The sequence below is a fragment of the Salmo salar genome, chromosome ssa06, assembly GCF_905237065.1.
Source record: "Salmo salar chromosome ssa06, Ssal_v3.1, whole genome shotgun sequence".
Classification (NCBI taxonomy): domain Eukaryota; kingdom Metazoa; phylum Chordata; class Actinopteri; order Salmoniformes; family Salmonidae; genus Salmo; species Salmo salar.
This window is the reverse complement of record NC_059447.1, coordinates 11,839,048-11,853,892: the sequence shown is the minus strand read 5'-3', so window position 1 is coordinate 11,853,892 and position 14,845 is coordinate 11,839,048. Positions and strand designations below refer to the sequence as shown.

Sequence of the window (14,845 nt, the reverse complement as noted above, 5' to 3'; positions counted from 1 at the left end):
TGTGTCAGTTAGCAATTAGTGGAGGGTGGTATGTGCATTAACATTAGGATAGTAATACATTGGTTAAGGTGTTATTACATGATTGGTTGAAGTCATTACGTTATTCATAAATGATTACTCACCTGATAATGTAACTTATTACATTAAATGGAAAAAGTTATTACTATAACAATTCAATATTTGTATAATTAACAATCAAGATATTACATTTACCAGTTTTATTACATTATAAATGTAAAAGTTATTACATTAACCGTTGTTACAAGACAGCATACTTAGTTCTTGCCTTGACCTCGTGGATATTATTATTCAATGTATAATTGATTCATTTTAGGAACAAATCAATTTAGATATTATAAAACAAATTAAAGTTCTTGTTTGGAAGATAATGGCTTGAATTTATTGATCAATTTAATATATGATTTTTCTTTTAATTTAAACTTTATTTAACTAGGCAAGTCAGTTAAGAACAAATCCTTATTTAGAATGACGGCCTACCGGGGAACAGTGGGTTAACTGCCTTGTTCAGGGGCAGATGACAGATTTTTACCTTGTCCGTTTGGGATTCGATCCAGCAACCTTCCGGTTACTCGCCCAACGCTCTAACCACTAGGCTACCTGCCGCCCAATATAGACCTATTGTTGAAACATTCTACATAATGACATTTAATAATAATAGCATCATAAGTATATGAAAGATACAATTATCAACACCCGCCCACACAAACAGGTTCACTGTGACATTTTCTATGATAACATTTATCCATTTAGATCCCAATGTGTGATATTACATAGACACAGGGGAAACCTGATCCTAGATCAGAGCTGCATATTATGCTGCACAGAGGTTACCATGGTGATCAGACTAAGTCAACTGTTTAAGAATGGGAGATGGATATGACTGTTCACTAGATGTTTTCTACTGATCCTTTATTTAGGGATCTGGAAATGGTGTCGGATAGGAGGGAGACGAAATATGGCACATTTTTGCTTTCTGGTGTTTTTTCATTGGCCCTAAACGAGCAAAGCTCTTTCCACATAGACAGACATAGGGTTTCTCTCTAGTGTGTATTCGCTTGTGTGAATTCAGGGTCCCTGATTCAGCAAAGATCTTTCCACACTGATCACAACTATAAGGCTTTTCTCCTGTGTGTGTTCGCTGGTGTGCAGTCAGGGTGGAAGCTAAAGCAAAGCTTTTTCCACACTGATCACAGCTATAAGGCTTCTCTCCTGTGTGTGTTCGCTGGTGTATAGTCAGGGTGGAAGCTCGAGCAAAGATCTTTCCACAATGATCACAACTATAAGGCTTTTCTCCTGTGTGTATGCGCTGGTGTTTATTCAGGGTGGAAGCTAAAGCAAAGCTCTTTCCACACTGATCACAGCTATAAGGCTTCACTCCAGTGTGTATGCGCTGGTGTATAGTTAGTTTATCTGATACAGCAAAGCTCTTCCCACACAGATTACAGATATAAGGCTTCTCTCCAGTGTGTATGCGCTGGTGTCTAATCAGGGTGGAAGCTACAGCAAAGCTCTTTCCACACTGATCACAGCTATAAGGCTTCTCTCCAGTATGTACACGCTGGTGTATGGTTAGGGCTCCTGCATTAACAAAGTTTTTCCCACAATCGAGGCAGGGGTAGGGCTTCTCCCCTTCATAAATTCTCAGATGATATTTAAAGGTGTTATATGCAGCAAAACTCTTCCCACACTGATCACAGCTATAAGGCTTTTCTCCTGTGTGTGTTCGCTGGTGTGTAGTCAGGTTGGAAGCTCGAGCAAAGCTCTTCCCACACTGATCACAGCTATAAGGCTTTTCTCCTGTGTGTGTTCGCTGGTGAATTATGAAGGACCTCCGTGTAGTGAAACGCTTTCCACAGTCAGAGCAGCTGTGGTGAGATTTCTTCCCTGTACGTCTGTGCTGGTGTTTGAGGTGTTCTGATTGGGAGAGACTCTTCCCTGTCTCGTCAGCAACATGTTGTTGTTGAGGCTCCCCAGATGATAACTCCCTCCCACTGAGAGAACGACGGTTAGGAGTGTCCCCTGTGAAACAAAGACATTTAATAACTAGGTTTTGGAAATATGAGTCCATAAACAAATATCAACAATATATTACTCAGTGGAAAGTTTATTAGGTACGCTACCCCGTTCATGAAAATAGATCACTCCTACAGACAGTGAGTCACGTGGCTGTGGCTTGCTTTATAAAGCAGGCAGAGGCATTAAGTTCCTGTTTGGTTGAACATTAGAATGGGCAAAACAAGTGACATAAGCGACTGAGCATGGTATGATCGTCGGTGCCAGGCGCGCCGGATACAGAATCTCAGAAACAGCCACCCTCCTGGACTTTTCACGCACGACAGTCTAGAGTTGACCAAGAATGGTGCGACAAACAAAAAACATCCAGTCAGCGGCAGTCCTGTGGGTGAAACCAGCTCATTGACGAGAGAGGTCGCAGGAGAATGGCAAGAATCGTGCAAGCCAACAGGCCGGCCACAAATAGACAAATAACGGCACAGTACAACCGTGGTGTGCAGTGCGGCATCTTGGAACAAAAAACTCGTAGATCCTCGTCACTGATGGGCTATTGCAGCAGACGACTACACTGTGTTCCACTCCTATCGGCTAAAAACAAGAAGAAGCTGCTCCAGTAAGAACGCAATAACCAACACTGGACAATTAAGGAGTGGGGGAAAAAATCACGGTTCCTTTTGCTTCATGCTGATGGCAGAGTCAGGATTTGGCATAAGCAGCATGAGTTCATGGACCCATCTGCCTGGCGTCAACGGTACAGGGTGGTGTACTGGTGTGGGGAATGTTTTCCTGGCACACGTTAGGTCCTTTGATACCAATTCAGCACCACAGTGTATCTGAACATTGTTGCTGACCAAACCCAACAAAGTATCTTTGGGATGAGATGGAATGGGCTGTTGGCAGCATGAATGTGCTGCCGTCCAATCTGCAGCAACTGCGTGATACCATTGCGTCAGCATGAACCAACAACATCCCTGTGGTACGTTTCCGACACCTTGTAGAATACATGCTCCGGACATTGAGGCTGTTTTGGAGGCAAAGGGGGGTCCGTTCCGGAACTAAATGGGCGTACCTAACAAACTGGCCACCGAGTGTATATTGTTTATCAATCAATTAATAGAATTTGCAGAAGCAGATTGTAGTCTAATTCACACACACACCATTGTTCTTACTTGATGAAATAAAATCTCCATCTCCCTCCTCGTGTCCTTCTCTCACAGTTCCACTCTGCCCTGGTGTTTTCCTGCAGTCGACCAGCCTCACAGACACCCTCTTCAGACCCAGCAGTAAGGCACTACCAGGAGAGTTGTGACCCGGCAGGGTGGAGGGGGACGGACTAGCTCTGTCCTGGTAACCACAGAAAGTATTGTACATAGAATATTAGACCAAACGTTTGATTACTTTAGTCTAAATCTCTGATTGATTGGGTGCATCCTTATAATATGTCCTTTCTCCTGAAGTGTGTCATCATTCACTACTTTCCACAAATGTACTTTTTTTCCCCAAATCACTTTGGCACATTTTTCAAATGGAAGATGTTTAGATTTTTTCACTCTTAAAACAAATGTCAAAACTGATAACTCTTAATTCCCCGTCTTATGTTCAGAACCTATGAGAATTAATAGGAGTTCACCTCTGAGTTAATATTGATTGATGCAAGATGGCGCCGACAGAGATGGTCACCTCGCTTCGAGTCCTTAGGCAACTATGCATGTTTTTTCTGTATTATTTCTTACCCCCAAGAAATCTTAAGTCTTATTACATACAGATGGGAATAACTATTGGATATAAGACCGACGTCAACTTACCAACATTACGACCAGGAATACAACTTTCCGGAAGCGGATCCTTAGTTTGGACCACCACCCAGGACAGTGGATCTAATCCCAGAAGCCGACCCAAAACAATGTCGCCGCAGAACAGGCAGACGGAGCGGCCTCCTGGTCAGGCTCCGTAGGCGTGCACTTTGCCCACCGGTTCCGAGTATACTACTCGCCAATGTCCAGTTGCCTTCCAGAGGGATTGCCTTCCAGAGAGACATCAAAGATTGTAACTCTGTTTCATGGAAACATGGCTCTCTCGGTATATGTTGTCAGAGTCGGTTCAGACACCGGGCTTCTTCATGCGTCGCACCGACAGAGATAAACACCTCTCTGGGAATAAGAAGGGCAGTGGTGTATGCTCCATGATTAACGATTCATGGTGTAATCATAACAACATACAGGAACTCAAGTCCTTCTGCTCACCCAACCTTGAATTCCTTACAATCAAATGCCGGCCATATTATCACCCAAGAGAATTCTCATCAGTTATCAGCAGTTATCACAGCTGTGTAAATACCCCCTCATGCAGACACCACCGACGGCCCTCAAGGAACTTCACTGGACTCTATGTAAACTGGAAACCATATATTCTGGGGCTGCATTTATTGTAGCTGGTGATTTTAGCAAAGCAAATTTGAGAACAAGGCTACCTAAATTCTATTAGCATATTGATTGCAGCACGGGCAATACACTCGATCCCTGCTACTCTAACTTCCATGATGCATACAAGGCCCTCCCTCGCCCCCCTTTGGCAAATCCGACCACGACTCCATCTTGCTCCTACCGTCTTAAAGGCAGAAACTCAAACAGTATGTACCCATGACTAGAATCATTCAATGCTGGTCTGGCCAATTGGAATCCACGCTTCAAGATTGTTTTGGTCACGCGGATTGGGAAATGTTCTGGGCAGCCTCAGAACAACATTGACTTGGTGAGTGAGTTTATAAGGAAGTGCATTGGAGATGTTGTACCCACTGTGACTATTAAAACCTACCCTAACCAGAAACTGTGGATGGATGGTGGCATTCGGGCAAAACTGAAATCACGAACCACCGCATTTAACTTCAGGGCTACATGGGATGCTACCGTCCCACCCACGGTTCACACTATTCAACAGTGAAAAATCAGAGCACCAAATTCAAAACAACAAAACGTCATAATTCAAAGTTCTCAAACATACAACTATTTTACACCATTAACCTCTCTGGGCTAGGCGGGATGAATTCGTCCCACCTACGCAACAGCCAGTGTAATCCAGTGGCGCGATTTTCAAATACCTTAGAAATGCTATTACTTCAATTTCTCAAACATATGACTATTTTACAGCATTTTAAAGACAAGACTCTCGTTAATCTAACCACACTGTCCGATTTCAAAAAGGCTTTACAACGAAAGCAAAACATTAGATTATGTCAGCAGAGTACCCAGCCAGAAATAATCAGACACCCATTTTTCAAGCTAGCATATAATGTCACAAAAACCCAGAAGACAGCTAAATGCAGCACTAACCTTTGATGATCTTCATCAGATGACACACCTAGGACATTATGTTATACAATACATGCATGTTTTGTTCAATCAAGTTCATATTTATATCAAAAAACAGCTTTTTACATTAGCATGTGACGTTCAGAACTAGCATACCCCCCGCAAACCTCCGGTGAATTTACTAAATTACTCACGATAAACGTTCACAAAAAACATAACAATTATTTTAAGAATTATAGATACAGAACTCCTTTGTGCAATCGAGGTGTCCGATTTTAAAATAGCTTTTCGGTGAAAGCACATTTTGCAATATTCTCAGTAGATAGCCCAGCCATCACGGCAAGCCATTTAGACACTGACCAAGTTTAGCCCTGACCAAACTCCGATTTACTATTACAAAAGTTTGATTACCTTTGTTGTCTTCGTCAGAATGCACTCCCAGGACTGCTACTTCAATAACAAATGTTGGTTTGGTCCAAAATAATCCATCGTTATATCCAAATAGCGGCGCTTTGTTCGTGCGTTCCAAGACACTATCCGAAGTGTAAATAAGGGTCACGAGCATGGCGCAATTCGTGACAAAAAAATTCTAAATATCCCATTACCGTACTTCGAAGCATGTCAACCGCTGTTTAAAATCCATTTTTATGCCATTTTTCTCGTAAAAAAGCGATAATATTCCGACCGGGAATCTGCGTTTAGGTAAACAGAGGAAAGAAAACAAAGCATTCGGTCGACGCGGGCACGCGCCTGAGTCTCACAGTACTGTAACCAGCCACTACCCAAACGCGCTACTTTTTTTTCAGCCAGAGCCTGCAAAGCCACGATTCAGCTTTTTGCCGCCTTCTGAGAGCCCATTGGAGCCGTAGGAAGTGTCACGTAACAGCAGAGATCCTTTGTTTTGGATAGAGAAGGCCAAGAAATGGTCAGACAGGGTACTTCCTGTACAGAATCTTCTCAGGTTTTGACCTGCCATTTGAGTTCTGTTATACTCACAGACACCATTCAAACAGTTTTAGAAACTTTAGAGTGTTTTCTATCCAAAGCCAATAATTATATGCATATTCTAGTTACTGGGCAGGAGTAGTAACCAGATTAAATCGGGTACGTTTTTTATCCAGCCGTGTCAATACTGCCCCCTAGCCCTAACAGGTTAAAGATAAACCTCTCCTTAATCCAACCACATTGTCTGATTTCAAAAAGGCTTTACAGCAAAAGCATAAAGTTAGATTATGTTAGGACAGTGCCAACACAAGAAAAACCACACAGCCATATTCCAAGCAGGAGAGGGGTCACAAAAAAACATAAATACAGCTAAAATTAAGCACTAACCTTTGACGATCTTCATCAGATGACACTGCTAGGACTCAATGTTACACAATACATGAATGTTTTGTTCGATAAAGTTCATATTTATATCCAAAAAACCCATTTTACATTGGCACGTGATGTTCAGAAAATATTTTTCCTCCATAACTGCCGGTGAATCAGCACAACAATTTACAAAAAAACTCATCATAAACGTTGATAAAATATTAAATTGTTATTCAAAGAATTATAGATAAACATCTCCTGAATGCAACCGCTGTGACAGATTTCAAAAAAGCTTCACGGGGAAAGCACACTTTGCAATAACCTGAGTACGGCGCTCAGAAAAATACATCATACAATACAGATACCCGCCATTTTGGAGTAATCTAGCATTATAAATATTCACTTACCTTTGATGATCATCAGAAGGCACTTCCAGGAATCCCAGGTCCACAATAAATGTTGTTTTGTTCGATAAAGTCCATAATTAATGTCCAAATACCTCCTTGTTGTTTGCGCGTTCAGTAAGCTACTCCAAATGTAGGAAGCGCGCCGAACATTTCACAATGAAAAGTCAAAAAAAGGTATATTTACGTTCGTTGAAACATGTCAAACGTTGTATAGTATCAATCTTTAGGGCCTTTCTAACATAAAACTTCAATAATATTCCAACTGGACGATTCCAATGTCTTGAAAAACGTTATGGAACACAGCTACCTCATCATGTGAATGCGCGCCAATGAACTCATGTCATTTTCTGAGTCACCAACTTCCCGGCCTTCTTGTTCGCTCTCTGTTCACTGCAAAAGGCTGCAACAAGGTTCTAAAGACTGTTGACATATAGTGGAAGCCTTAGCAAGTGCAAAATGAACCCTAAGTCACTGTGTGTTAGATAGGCAATGACTTGAAAAGACTACAAGCATCAGATTTCCCACTTCCTGGTTGGATTTTTTCTCAGGTTTTTGCCTGCCATATGAGTTCTGTTATACTCACAGACATCATTCAAACAGTTTTAGAAACTTCAGAGTGTTTTCTATCCAAATCTACTAATACTATGCAAATATTTGACTCTGGGCCCGAGTATTAGGCAGTTTACTCTGGGCACGCTTTTCATCCGAAATCGAAAATACTGCCCCCTATATCTTGACAGGTTAACCACTGAGAATATGGCCGAATACAAACAGTGTAGTTATTCCCTCCGCAAGGCAATCAAACAAGCGAAATGTCGGTATAGAGACAAAGTGGAGTCGCATTTCAACGGCTCAGACACAAGACGTATGTGGCAGGGTCTACAGGAAATTATGGACTACAAAAAGAAAACCACCTACGTCACGGACAACAACGTCTCGCTTCCAGACAAACTAAACACCTTCTTTGCCCGCTTTGAGGATAATACAGTGCCACAGTCGCGGCCCGCTAACAAGGACTGCCCCCCCCCTCCTTCTCCGTGGCTGACGTGAGTAAGACATTTAAACGTGTTAACCCTCCCAAGGCTGCTGGCCCAGACGGCATCCCTAGCCGCGTCCTGGTGCGTTTCAATTGCTCCCTATCTCCCAAGTGCTTTGAGAGACTAGTCAAGGATCATATCACCTCCATGTTACCTGCCACCCTAGACCCACTTCAGATTGCATACCGCCCCAACTGGTCCACAGACGATGCAATCACCATCACACTGCCCTATCCCATCTGTAAGAATACCTATGTAAGAATGTTGTTCATTGACTACAGCTCAGCATACAACACCATAGTACCCTCCAAGCTCATCATTAAGCTGGAGGCCCTGGGTCTCAACCCCACCCTGTGCAATTGGGTCCTGGACTTTGACGTGCCGCCCCAAGCTGGTGAAGGTAGGAAAACAACATTTCCACTTGAGGTAGGCCTACACTAGAAGAATCCAACAATGACGCACGCACGTTGTCTACATTTTAAACCGTCGAATAAATCTTTTAGCAGTAATTAAGGAAGGCACAGTGATGCCGAAACGTTGGTAAATACCCATTAAATTGCTGGGAGATTGTACATGGAGTGTGCGACTTTATTTTGATAGTTTATAGGAATTAGGAAAATAAAAACATTCCAAAAAACAGAATAGCATATTCTGAGTTTAAAGGTAGACGCAGCGATATAACATAGGCTATAGGTGCAAAGTAAATAGCATGGTGGGTAAATTTCCACTATAACCAAGAACATTGAAATGCGAGGCTAAACTTCTCCAATGTTTGAAAAAATTATACTGAACAAATACATAAAACACAACAATTTCAAAGATTTTAGTACATATGAGGAAATTAGTCAATTGAAAAAACTTCATTAGGCCCTAATCTGTGGATTTCACATGACTGAGAATACAGATATGCATCTGTTAGTTACAGCTACCTTAAAAAAAGGTCTTCACAATGGGCCTCAAGATCTCATTGTGGTATTTTTGTGCATTCAAATTGACAATCGATAAAATGCAATGGTGTTTGTTGGCCGTAGCTTATGCCTGCCCATACCATAACCCCACGATGGGGCACTCTGTTCACAATGTTGACACCAGCAAACCGCTTGTCCGCACGATACAATACACATGGTCTTCGATTGAGAGGCCTGGTTGGACGTACTGACAAATTCTCTCAAACGTAGTTGGAGTCGGCATATGGTAAAGAAATGAACAATACATTTTCTGCTAACAGCTCTGGTGAACATTCTTAGTCAGCATGCCAATTGCATGCTCCCTCAAAACTTGGAGACATGCGGCATTGGGTTGTGTGACAAAACTACACATTTTTGAGTGGTCTTTTATTGTCCCCAGCAAAAGGTGCACCTGTGTAATGAACATGCTGTTTAATCAACTTCTTGACATGCCAAACTTGTCAGGTGGATGGACTATCTTGCATTTAGAGAAATTCTCACTAACCAGGATGTGAACAAATCAGTGCCAAAAAAATAAAGAAATGTGCTTTTTGTGCATCTAGAACATTTCTGGGATCTTTTATCTCAGCTCATGAAACATGGGACCAACACTGTACATGCTGTGTTTATATTGTTGTTCAGTGTATATGAAAGCAAGCTTTGCTTTTACACTTGCAAGACCATCATGTTTAATTGCCCAAGCAGTTTTTTCTTGTAGTAATGTGGAGCCTGACTGCATTAGCTTCAACCTTTGTTTTAGCAATACATGTCATTGAGAAGAAAACAAATATTTCGTAACATATTTCTTGCCCTCAGTAGCCCCTCACCACTGGAATGGCAGTGCGTGGCAGAGTTGTTGACAAACATCCAACACATGGGCTAGTATATAGCTAGCTACATTTCTTTGCCTGTTCAATAGCTAGCTTTCAGCTGACTGGTGTTAGCTTGCTATTTACAGAGGCTAGCTGCTGGACTTAGGACAAGCAAGCTAACATTAGCTAATAGCAGCTGTATTGTTGCAGAGCAACATAGTCGATGTTCCCGAACGGATTTCACTTGATTTCCCAAATTAAGCACTGGGTAGATGTAGGAACAGGGTTGGAGAGCCCATGGCATACAGAGTTTGGGTGGAATATCACCTGTCGCGCAGCGAGAGCATGCTCCTCAAACAGTGGTTGATGAGTGAAATAAGTGTTTTTATATTTACTTCTCAGCTGCTCATATTAAGCACATGCTCTGCAAAAAAAAAAGTAGCCTACCTGGTCAGTGTGCGGCTACCATTTGCTATTCAAGTGCGTAAGGATGACATGTATTTTTCCCCCTGTTCCTTTTCCTGGTCCTGCCCATTTGATAAAGGGCAATTCTAAATCGGAACAAGATTAAATTGAGAATAGTCTGATGGGTAAAAATCTGATCACTTGATGTGAGAACAGCTGTACAGCCTGAGGCAAGGAACAGAGCACAAGCATATTTTTTTTTGCAACTTCCTGAAATCATCAATAGGCTATAGTCACATTGTGCAGCCCATATATATTTTGATTTCAAATAAATTCTATAAGGTTTATAATTGCCAAATAACTCCAAATGTAGCATATAGGACCGGTTTCAATGGAACACTTTTACGCTCAACATGGCCCCTTCATATTCGCTCCAGAATGGGAAAAATATCCTTTCTATTTTATTTAGCTAAGTTCAATTATATTCTTCTTACTATAAAAATAATTTAATATAAAAGAATGACATGGGCCTTAAGTGTATTTTGTCAGCTAAATGAACAAGCCTACAGCCTTTGCCAGCAGCATACCACACTGCGTCTGAAGCTAAGCAGGGTTGGTCCCTGGATGGAAGACTGGATGCTGCTGGAGGTGGTTTTGGAAGGCCAGTAGGAGGCACTCTTTCCTCTGGTCTAAAATAATATCCCAATGCCCCAGGGCAGTGATTTGGGACATTGCCCTGAGTAGAGGGGCGTCCGCTGACTGGAGTTAGCTAGCTATTTACGGAGGCTAGCTGCTGGATTTTAGACAAGCAAGCTAATTGTTGCTGACCAGTTTAGATAACATCTTTTTAGCCGAATCTCAGGATTTATAATTGTCAGAATTGCTACAAAAAAATGAACTCATTGTTGGTTTCTAATGTAATGGACGGAATGTGCATGTGAGCGACACATTATGAAATGTAATAAAATCTGTTGCACCTACAAACTTTGTCAATCCATTTTTTTATTTTTATCAAATGGTCAATTTATGGTAGCTATATGCTCATTTCAATCTGACTTCTAGACTTTGAGCTTGGTGGGTGCAGAAAATACTCTGAAAACTCGCCATGGTAAAGTTGGTTTTATATTTCAGACATTCGCCATTTAAAATTGTAAAAATCAATAACTAATTCATTGATTGTCACAGAAACAAAATTAGATATGGTTTATTCTATAAATGTCTAGCAACTTTTACAACATTTATTTTGATCTGATATAAATACATCTAAAAAACGCTATTTAAAGCGGTATAAATCAATAACTAATTTGATAGAAAAAAAATTGATACATGCCCTCTATCAAATCAAAACTGGAATTTCTGCTCAAAGCAAAAGTTGTAAAAGTATACTAGACATTTATAGAATAAATAATACCTCGTTTGATGATTCTGTCATAATCAGTGAAAACGTTGATTTATATAGCTTTAAATTGTATTTTATAGATTTTATGTATTTTTATCCTATCAAAACTGGAATGTTTACTCCAAAGGTTGTAAAAGTATGCTCGACATTTATAGAATAAATCATATCAATTTGATGATTCTGTGACAAACGGTGAATGAGTTATTGATTTATACCATTTTAAAGTGCTTTTGGCGAATGTCTGTCCGAATTTGTGAATATAAACCCAACTTTCCCTTGGTGAAATCTCAATTGCTAAGGACCCTGTTAGAAATCCGGTATATGGTACTCCGTAACGGCTGGAGAGATCATGGTGAGGTGGGGAGTGTGTTGTGTATCTCCAATCAAGTTCATTTGCGAGATTTCATCGACATTGCTGTAATAATGGCTTAGATATGATGGTAGGGAGATTTTAATGTATCATTGAGCTTCAACCAATGCATACTCAGCACGACTGCAACACATAATGAAATAGAACAATAAAATATTCAAATATTGCAAAGGTGAGATGTAGTATGCATCATTGGTGTAGCCTCTCAATGGCCAATACATAGCATCAGCAATCCAGGGTTTATATACATCACTGGTGTAGCCTATGCTTAATTATTTCTCCCTGCTTCTGACTTGACCTGTTGGTTGGGCATTGCTTGTATCAATCTGTGTGCGATTGGCTACTTTGCTGAAATTACCACCGTGGTTTCGTTTGTCTAGATGTTCAAATGGAACGCCGGGTGTGGAAGATCCAAGAAAACTAGACCTAAACATTGTATACACCACAGTAGGCACTGTTCATAACAGTCAACCAAACTTACCCGATCCATCGTGGAAGCGATTCTTTCAACGTTTCTTCAAATATATTTTTTAAACTAAATGTGTACGCTAGTTACTTTGTCACGGCGTTCAGATAATGAAAAGCTAGACCAGCGCAATCAAACGCCCTTTTAAATATCAAAACTGGATTTAAATTGTGATAAACAAACGTTTCATGTACAATACTCATACATCAGAAAGATCCTGTGGAATTTTATTTGGTTTGAAAACTCGATAGAGGATGGTAACAAACAACTTCCTGTTGATGCTTTTCGGCTTCTTCTGTGGAGTTTGAGGTGCCGCCACCTACTGTACATAGTCATCAACACCTCTCTTCAAGTGGGTGAGGCGGTTTAGGGAGGGTCATTTATTGCTAGAAAATAACTGTTTGTATTGCCACAAACATATTGTATGTTAAATGAATGGCAAAAATGTAGGCTATTTTTGGTATAATCAATACATCATTCATCTATTTATATAGTAAATTATTAGATGTATCACGTTTTTTTGTGTCATCCTCAATGCTTGTAATTGCATTATGTTCACGTGTGGTTGTACTGTTTTAAAATGGTCAAATACAATAAAAATCACAACAAATCTAAGGTATTTATTGAAACAACTAAAACAGCTTGCAGCCTCTGACTGGCTGTGGTTTGCTGGAAGGTGACAGGCTGAATATGAGATTAGAGAAATTCCTTGTTATTGTCTTTCAAATGAACTCATGGCTAGATGGCTTTCTATGGTTTATTTATTATTTATTATGGATCCCCATTAGTTCCTGCCAAGGCAGCAGCTACTCTTCCTGGGGTTTATTATGGATGCCCATTAGTTCCTGCCAAGGCAGCAGCTACTCTTCCTGGGGTCCAGCAACATTAAGGCAGTTATATACAATTTGAAATATTACAATTCACACCACATTAAGTGTGTTTCCTCAGGCCACTTCTCTACTATCACATATCTACAATACAAAATGCATGTGTACGTGTGTAGAGTGCGTGTTTTATGTGTATGTGCGTCTGTGGGTCTCTTCACAGTCCCTGCCGTTCCACAGTGTATTTGTATCGGTTTTTTAAATCAGATTCTACCGCTTGCACCTGATGTGAAATGGAGTTGCATGTAGTCATGGCTCTATGTAGTACTATGCGCCTCCCATAGTCTGTTCTGGACTTGGGGCCTGAAGAGACCTTTGGTGGCATGTGTTGTGGGGTATGCATTAAGAATTCCCTTCACTGGAACTAAGGGGCCAAGCCAGAACCATAAAACAACGCTATGCATTGGGGCAGGTAGCGTTCTCCTGGCATCCGCCAAACCCAGATTTGTCCGTCGGCGGCAAGCCTTACACCACTCCAGCCGACACTTCGCATTGGTGATCTGAGGCTTGTGTGCAGCTGCTCAGCTCTGGAAACCCATTGCATTTAACTCCCGACGAACAGTTATTGTGCTGACATTGCGTTCAGGTGCAGTTTGGAACTCATTATGGAATGTTGGAACTGAGAACTAATGATTTTTATGCGCAACGTGCTTCAATACTCGGCGGTCCCATTCTGTGAGCCTGTGTGGTGTACCCATTCTCGATGGAGACATTGTTGCTCCTAGATGTTCTACTTCACAATAACAGCACTTACAGTTGACCGGGGAAGCTCTAGCAGGGCAGAAATTTGACAAACTGACTTGTTGGAAAGGTGGCATCCTATGACGGTGCCACGTTGAACATCACTGAGCTCTTCAGTAAGGCGATTCTACTGCCAATGTTTGTCTATGGAGATTGCATGGCTGTGTGCTCAATTTTATACACCTGTCAATAAAGGGTGTGGCTGAAATAGCCAAATTCAATCATTTGAAGGGGTGTCCACATACTTATGAATGCACTATATTTATACTCTGGACTAATATTGATATATACTGCTCAAAAAAATAAAGGGAACACTTAAACAACACAATGTAACTCCAAGTCAATCACACTTCTGTGAAATCAAACTGTCCACTTAGGAAGCAACACTGATTGACAATAAATTTCACATGCTGTTGTGCAAATGGAATAGACAACAGGTGGAAATTATAGGCAATAAGCAAGACACCCCTAAAAAAGGAGTGGTTCTGCAGGTGGTAACCACAGACCACTTCTCAGTTCCTATGCTTCCTGGCTGATGTTTTGGTCACTTTTGAATGCTGGCGGTGCTTTCACTCTAGTGGTAGCATGAGACGGAGTCTACAACCCACACAAGTGGCTCAGGTAGTGCAGCTCATCCAGGATGGCACATGAATGCGAGCTGTGGCAAGAAGGTTTGCTGTGTCTGTCAGCGTAGTGTCCAGAGCATGGAGGCGCTACCAGG

General features: G+C 41.2%; 1 protein-coding gene across 5 annotated transcripts; it reads right to left on the bottom strand.

Moving 5' to 3' along the window:
* Window positions 1-203: 203 nt before the first annotated feature.
* LOC106606295 (zinc finger protein 501-like) lies at window positions 204-12,765 on the bottom strand. 5 transcript variants are annotated; one of them, XM_014202451.2, is made up of 4 exons: window positions 12,515-12,765; window positions 3,840-4,184; window positions 3,192-3,378; window positions 204-2,040 (listed from the first exon to the last, which is right to left on the bottom strand). In XM_014202451.2, the coding sequence occupies exons 2-4, from the start codon at window positions 3,843-3,845 to the stop codon at window positions 935-937; spliced, it is 1,299 nt and encodes a 432-aa protein (XP_014057926.1). In that variant the 5' UTR covers window positions 3,846-4,184; window positions 12,515-12,765; the 3' UTR covers window positions 204-934. The 5 variants fall into 5 exon arrangements, with proteins under 5 accessions (XP_014057926.1, XP_014057925.1, XP_045575687.1 ...); XM_014202450.2 differs by lacking the exon at window positions 3,840-4,184 and having other exon boundaries at window positions 12,515-12,764; XM_045719731.1 differs by lacking the exon at window positions 12,515-12,765 and having other exon boundaries at window positions 3,204-3,378; window positions 3,840-5,044.
* Window positions 12,766-14,845: the final 2,080 nt, after the last annotated feature.

Coding starts and splice junctions, on each gene's coding strand:
- LOC106606295 (XM_014202448.2), bottom strand. CDS start 3,405: ATGTACAATACTTTCTGTGGTTACCAGGACAGAGCTAGTCCGTCCCCC. Junction 2,041..3,191: donor TTCATCAAGTAAGAACAATG/GTGTGTGTGTGA, acceptor TTTGTTTCACAG/GGGACACTCCTAACCGTCGT.